Genomic DNA, 7,500 nt, shown 5'->3' with positions numbered 1-7,500 from the left:
AATAATATTGAACCTGGGTCTCACTGAAAACAGGAGTTAAGCCTTTTTCTGTTCTGGCCCAATCAATGACATGCGTAAGTTCCTGAGGGGTGAGAAGGGAAGGGGTTACAACACCATCTAACACGTCTCTGAGGAGTGTAAATGTGTCCTGCAGTGCTAATTTAAAATTTGTGATTGCAAGGTAGACAGCTCTGAGGTTTGCTGCCATTAAAGCCAAATGGTGAGCCAATAAGTACTGGTGTTGGTCCTGCTGAAGCTGGGTTATGAGGGATGTGAAGTTGTTGAGGCGGTCTATGATAACTTTTTGAGTCTTAACAACCGTCTCAATAGCTTTGTTTTGGGAACTGAGAACAATGGCCTGGTTATTCAAAATAGTACCCCATTTGTCTAACTGATCGTGAACCTCAGCAACATCGGCTTCCGTAGCTGTACCAATGAGGCCTTTTAACAATCTCCCACCAATGTCGATGAGACCACGCTTGGACCTGGCGTGGGCTACTGGTGTTTTAAGGTAAGTTGAAAAAGGGGTCCATTCTAGCAGACTATCAAAGGATTGTTGGATATTTAGGAAAGATAGCATGAGAGTAGAGAAATATGTCAGCGTGAGTGGATGGTTTAGTTTATGAACTGTGTCCGAGGTCTGCTGGAGAACCGCTTCCGCTTGCTGGATCTGGCGCCGGAACTGGGGTATATGGAGTCGCTCCAGCTCACGAAAATCGCATAGGGTAATGCGGACATCGACCACGTCCTCCACCACCATCACGGGGCCGTCTGGCTCCACGATTGCCCCCACACGTAGGTGTTGTTCATAGGAGGGCTGCTTCGTGGCATTTGTGGGGAGGACCAGGAGAACACCTCCCAGGACACATAGGCAAGGGAGTAGCATCGCAACTGGGTGAGAGAATAGAAAGTGGTTAGTGGATGGATAAGGTAAAAAAAATTGTGGGAGAAGAGAAGGGATGAAGATGGTTCTCCGTACAAATGCATCAGTGTGCAGATGTGTATGATCTTAGTTTCTTCCTGTAGTCGTTGGTAGTGTCCACCTCAGCTGGGCCTGGAGTACTTGTCGGTGTCGTTAGAGGGTCGTCAGGCGCAGGGGTCGACGCCTCACAGGTTGAGGAAGAAGGTCGGTTAGTGCGTTTTAGGTGGTCTAGGTGTGCAAGCTTCGTTTCCAAGGTAGTCAGGTGGCGGATCTTGACCTTATTCCCTTTGTCGTAGGACAGTACTCGGTACGGTCCCTCAAAGCGAGGTGCTAGTTTGTTTTTGGGTTCCTGAATTTTTAAATAGACAATGTCCCCCGTGACCAATAATTTGTCGGTAGCTGATTTCCATTGTGACGCATTCATGGCAGCCTTGCTATCCTCGATGTTGGAGGTAACCCGTTTATAGATCTTCTGGAAGTCTGTCCCTCTGACTCGAACGTAGTCATCAAAATTATAGATGGGCGTGTCCTCTTTGAGGAGGAATGAGTATGGCAATCGATGGTCCTGGCCAAAAATGACAAAATGAGGTGTGTCACCTATTGATTTATGGAGAGATGAGTTAAGAGAAGCCATTACCTGAGGCATCCATTCGTGCCAAGTTACTGAGACATCACCGACCAGAGAGCGTAGTGTCTGAATGATTTTTCGATTTTGTCGCTCGACCATGCCATTGGAAGCTGGATGATAAGCCATGGTATTTACCTTATCAACTTGGTATTCCTTGCAGATTGCCTCCAAGATTTTATTGTTAAATTCTGTGCCATTATCTGAAATGAGGACTTTAGGGGTGTTATATTTACAAAAGACTTCATCAATGAGAGCTTTAGCCACAGTAGTTGCTTGCTTGTCCACTATGGGAACGAGAACCGAGAAACGACTGAAATGATCAATGGCAACCAATAGGTATTTGTGGCCTTCAGTAGTTTGGGGTAATTTCAATAGGTCAATAGCAATGGTATCCCATGGCTCTAAAGGTATGGGATAGCTTTGATGGGGACTTGCTGAGTAATGGATCCATAATTTTCTGCACAAGTGTGGCAGTTGTTGATGTAATCAATGATGTCGAGCCGCATACGTGGCCAATAATATAACAAACGGGCTTGCATCAAAGCTCTACTTTTTCCAGGATGGCCGGCATGAGGGGAAGAATGTATGTTATGCAAGATCATAGAGACTAGGCTTTCTGGTACGACGATTTGTGTAACTTCCCTATGCGGACCGTATTTAGTTGTGATGTATGTATTCCTGACGAGGATGCCGTCGTTGAGATCAAAGTCAGTTAAGGGGACAGGTAGTGTTGGCAAGGAATTGGGGTCGCCACTCTGCAGATAGTAGAGGATGGGTTGACAGAAGTTATCTGTTTGTTGCGCTGCGCGTATGGAATCATTCAGAGTTGGGTCATGAGTTCGACTTGGGTCATCAAAATGATCTACATCCATGTCCATTATCGCGCCGATATTTCTGGATAGGGCGTCCGCTACCTGATTTACTGCTCCAGGGACATGAGCAAATGAGGGATTAAAGTCTTGGACAATGAGGCTCCATCGGGCCAATTTCCCCGTGAGGGTTTTAGTATTGAATAATTCCACCACGGCTGCGTGGTCGGTTCTGACATGGATATTGTAGCCATAAATGATGTCACGAAAATGACGTAATGCCCACACGACCGCAAGGGCCTCAAGGTGGGTAGTACTGTAGTTTGATTCTGCTTTGTTGAGCGTGCGACTTGCATATGCTAGAGGTTGTAATTTATTTCTAACATCATATTGCATGAGAGCGGCTCCTAGGCCCTTGCCACAAGCATCTGTGTACAGGAAAAAATCTTTTGTGTGGTCTGGGTAGGCCAGGACAGGCGGGGATGTTAGTGTTGTTCTAAGGGAATCAAAAGCTTCCTGATGTTCCGCCCCCCATGTAAATGTGGAGTCTTTGCGCAAAAGTTGAGTGAGGGGTCTTGCAATGCGTGAATAGTCCTTGATAAAGGATCGATAGTACCCGGACAGTCCTAGGAAGGAGCGGACAGATTTCACGTCTGTGGGCACAGGATAGTTAAAAATAGCCTTGACTTTATCAGGAGTCGTATGTACACCATTCTGATCTAGGACATGGCCTAAGTATGTGATGCTTGGACGCAAAAAATGACATTTTGGGAAACGCAGAGTTAGACCTGCCTGGTAAAGGCGATCAAATACTTCTTGTAGTAAGGTAATGTGTGAGTCGACATCCTGTGACACTATGATGATGTCATCTATAAAGGCGAAAACCTGTTTGCCAAGGAGGCCATGCAAGACTTTGTTGACTAGCCTTTGGAACGTTAGTGGCGCACCACTAACTCCAAAGGGGAGTTTACGAAACTGCCAGTGACCCGAAGGGGTAGAGAAGGCTGTAAGCGGTTTACTATGCTCATCGAGGTCAACCTGCCAATAGCCACTTGCTAAATCTAAGGTCGTGAAAACCTTGTTGTTGGTGCCCATGCTGCTTAAAATATCCTGCAAGTGAGGTAAGGGGTATCTTTGAGGGTGCGAAACAGCATTTAGTTTCCTGTAGTCAACAACTGGCCGAAATTGGCCGTTTTTCTTCTTCACAAGGAAAATGGGAAAGTTCCAGGGAGAAGTAGTGTGTTCTATAATACCTGATGCTAACATGTCTTTGACTGCAGTATCTAGGATAGGTCTTTGAGAGTGTGGTGTTCTGTATGCAGGCACATAGATGGGGTTGGTATTGGGATCAACCGGTATTGAATGTGTTAAAACATTTGTGGATCCAATAGGATCATCCGGCAGACTGACAATGGAGTGGTATGTCTCTAGTAGGTTGTGCAATTTCTCCCTTGCTTCTGGAAAAGCTAGATCTTCGAGATGAGTAGCTAGGTAATCATTTACTTTTTGTTTATGATGATCACTCCGCAAGATCTCAGAGGGGGAGATGATCTCTGATTCCTGTACGCTACCTATGCGTTCAGGTAGAACTTCAAAGTCAACGACGCATGTCCCTTGACGGAACTTGCGTACGTATGGGGATGAGTTGTGCATTATTAGGAAGGTTTGACCATTTTTATCTACTTTGCAAAGTGCATCCTCCATAGTCATGGCATTCATCTTCAAGCTCTCACTCATACAGATAGCCTCACATTCATCACTTATACCAGCAAGACGCATTTGAAGCGATTATATGTGGGTAAATTAGTGGAGAATGGGAGACGAGGGTGAGAATGTTATTTGAAGTGGGGGGTTTCGACAGTACATGTACTAAATTATGGAACAACGTTTCGTCTTACTTGAGTGATTGTTCAGGTGACAAACCAAAATTGTGCGGCGTGTTCCACTAGCCGGGGGTGGGTGTTGACGATGCTGTGATTGACGGCACGCTGACGCTGACCGCTGACGCGTTGATTTGAGCTGCCTGGCCGCGGCTACTACCTCTTCACTACTAATACGGCTTCCTCTTCCTCCTCTTGTGACTGTGAAGATACAGGGTTGGGGGAGCTCGGCAGGGGTAATCCCGTTAATTGAGGTGGGATTTTTGGGTAGACTGGTCACGGACGTTTGCTGAGTGGCGGCAAAGATTGTTGGTTTGGTGATACAACGTAGGTGATGACCTCTTTTGTAGGTGCAAGTACGAGCGATGGGGCTTGTAGTCGTCTCATAGGGACTGTAGTAATCCCGTAATTGTAGAGAGGGTGTGCTGGATTTTTCGATTGTGCTGGAGTTCACACTGGTTCATTGGTATGGAGTCACCACGTAATTTGAGGCACTTTGTGTAGGCCAGTAGTATTTGATGATAAATCCTTTGTAATCGCTTTGTAATCGCTTTGTAATCGCTTTGTAACCGCTGCCACCAATATAAGTTTAGCAGGTTTGGAGTTAAAGTCCTTGCTTAACTTATCTTTTTACTGGTTTTGTGTCTTACACGGAGCGTGTGATGTGAACTCTATCGAGACGAAATGATGACTGCTTTCGGCAGCCGCACAAGCTATGTGCGTCATCTTTCGTTCATGAGGTTGCCTAGTCACAAAAGGATTTATACAGATAGAAGGAGAAGAAGTGGAAACGGATAGATATTTAGGATTAATATTTACATGTTTACATGTGTGTCTGTCTGTCTGTCTGTCTGTGTGTGTGTGTGTGTGTGTGTGTGTGTGTGTGTGTGTGTGTGTCTGTCTGTCTGTCTGTGTGTGTGTGTGTGTGTGTGTGTGTGTGTGTGTGTGTGTGTGTGTGTGTGTGTCTGTCTGTCTGTCTGTGTGTGTGTGTGTGTGTGTGTGTGTGTGTGTGTGTGTGTCTGTCTGTCTGTCTGTCTGTGTGTGTGTGTGTGTGTGTGTGTGTGTGTGTCCATAACGCCGGTAGACTGTATTGAACACTGATGATCGGCCCAGCCCGTTGATGGAGCGGTCGGATTTTTTTTCTGGTGGCGCCGTAGCTTGTCTCATGCTCGCGTCCGGCGCGCCACTTGACATAAATCACGCTGAGGATCTGGTCGAGGGACAGTTTGTAGTATGCCTATCACGATACCTCCTTGAGTGAAAATGTATAACAAGATTGAAAACACTAGACTCCTTCATAGTTATTAAGAGTAAAGCAGTAAGTAGCGGGCTTTTTTTTATATATTTTTCTTTACGCCCTTGAACTGTCTCCTTAGCTGTAAAAAAAAAAAAAAACGGTTGGAACAGAGCGGGGGTGTCACAGTTGCAACTACATGAAATTAAAAGGAGCGAGGAACTACGAATAAGTCCTTGAAATGTCAAATAAAGTATCACAAAATTGAAATATAAGAATGCAATATCACAAAACTGAAATATAAGAATGCAATATAAGAAAATTGCCTCTCAGATTAATATTCTCCGCGGTTTCGCTTATATATAGCCGACCCAGCGCTCTCCTTTCTCCTAACGTCGATCCTGTCCTTACTAACCGGACCGCCACGAGTCGCAAACCGGTTCAAACCACGACTGGCCTTGTTTTCTTTACGTATGTTTCGTTTCTCAATGGGTGTTTTACTAAATAGGGCAACTGAAGAAAATGGGAAGAGGTTAGTATCAGCAATAGTTGGGGAGGAGGAGAAGGAGAGAGAGGTAGAGGAAGAGGAGGAGGAGGAGGAGGAGGAAAGAGATGAGAAGGAGGAAGAGGAGGAGGAGGAGGAAAATGAAGACGACGAAGAGTAATTGGCTGAGTAAAAGGAGAAAAATAAATAATAGAGATGAAAATATGCAAGGGAAGGTGCTGGAAGGTTATGGTGGTGGTGGATGGGGTCTTAATAGTGGTGGTGGTGGTGGTAGTGATGGTGGTGGTGCTCTCAGCTGCCTCTAATGAGCTAGGTGAGCGTGGTAATAACAGGTCTGGTAATCCTTTCCTCGTCTGGTGAAGAGAGGCTTCCCCAGTCACGTGTTGACCGGGGGGTGAAATGTACCGATCTGTTAGAAAAATAGACAGATAGATAGATAGAAAGATAGACAGAAAGATAGATAGATAGATAGATCGAGGGAGAAAAAGAGAAGGAGGTGGGGGACAGAGAGAGATGGCGCCACTATAAACACTTGCCTGCGCCTTGATGGGCTGGGGCCGAATACCATCCAGGCCCCTCAAGCAAGCCTACCGACGCTATAGGCATAGACGTAAAGAGAGAGAGAGAGAGAGAGAGAGAGAGAGAGAGAGAGAGAGAGAGAGAGAGAGAGAGAGAGAGAGAGAGAGAGAGAGAGAGAGAGAGAGAGACTAATGTTGACTCCTTCCGCCATCAGAGTGCGTGAAGGAGCCTGGCCAGAAGACTTGTGGGGCGCCCTCTTCGACCCCCGACCTGAACCTGGGCTCCGGTGTGTGTGCCCTCGACGCCTTCAAATGCCCCACAGGTAAGCTCAGGTACACACACACACACACACACACACACACACACACACACACACACACACACACACACACACACACACTTTTGGTTTCCTTAGCATATAAATTACCCTCTCATAAGTTTTCAGGATCGCGGTAAAATGATTAACAAACTTCACCTCGTCATCATCGCTGCCCTCACTCCACATCTCCCTCTTCCACCGTCACATCATCCCTGTCCACCATCACCACGTCAAGTTCTCTTTTCCTTCCATTATTCTTTTATACCTCCGGGGTCAGTACTGTTTATATCCCTTACAAACCGATGACTTTCAGCTAAACCGTACCATTTACCGTATCAGGACACCTCTCCTCCCGAAATTGACCTCTCTTTCGGCCACCTCTTTTGATTCTTTTTTTTTTAGGAGCAGCGAGTAGCGGGCTTTTTTTATTATTGTTTCCTTTTTTGTGTGCCCTTGAGCTGTCTCCTTTGTTGTAAAAAAAAAAAATACCCCCAACTTTACCTTTACTCCTGAAACAGCTCTTGTACACTAACTTCTCAAAGGTCGCGCGTGTCCTCCTCGCGGGTGTGAGGCGGGCGCTGGTCCGTGCCTCCCGCGGGCGTGGCTGTGTGACGGCGTGGAGCACTGCGTGGGCGGCGAGGACGAGGCCGCCTGCGTGGGGGTGAGCAGACCCGCCCCCCGCGA

General features: G+C 46.5%; 1 protein-coding gene across 1 annotated transcript in view; it reads left to right on the top strand.

Annotated features, from left to right (window-relative positions):
• Positions 1–7,500, top strand: part of LOC126987674 (uncharacterized) — a 195,143-nt gene that overhangs the window by 148,159 nt on the left and 39,484 nt on the right. Inside the window, exons 22-23 of the mRNA XM_050844800.1 lie at positions 6,712–6,819; positions 7,359–7,500. The exon at positions 7,359–7,500 is cut by the window's right edge and continues 5 nt beyond it. Coding sequence (XP_050700757.1) covers positions 6,712–6,819; positions 7,359–7,500 — 250 coding nt within the window. The remainder of the gene's footprint in view (positions 1–6,711; positions 6,820–7,358) is intronic.

The sequence above is a fragment of the Eriocheir sinensis genome, chromosome 66 (genome assembly GCF_024679095.1).
Source record: "Eriocheir sinensis breed Jianghai 21 chromosome 66, ASM2467909v1, whole genome shotgun sequence".
In the NCBI taxonomy this organism is placed as follows: domain Eukaryota; kingdom Metazoa; phylum Arthropoda; class Malacostraca; order Decapoda; family Varunidae; genus Eriocheir; species Eriocheir sinensis.
The sequence above is the reverse complement of the archived record's forward strand: the minus strand, read 5'-3'. Positions and strand labels throughout refer to the sequence as shown.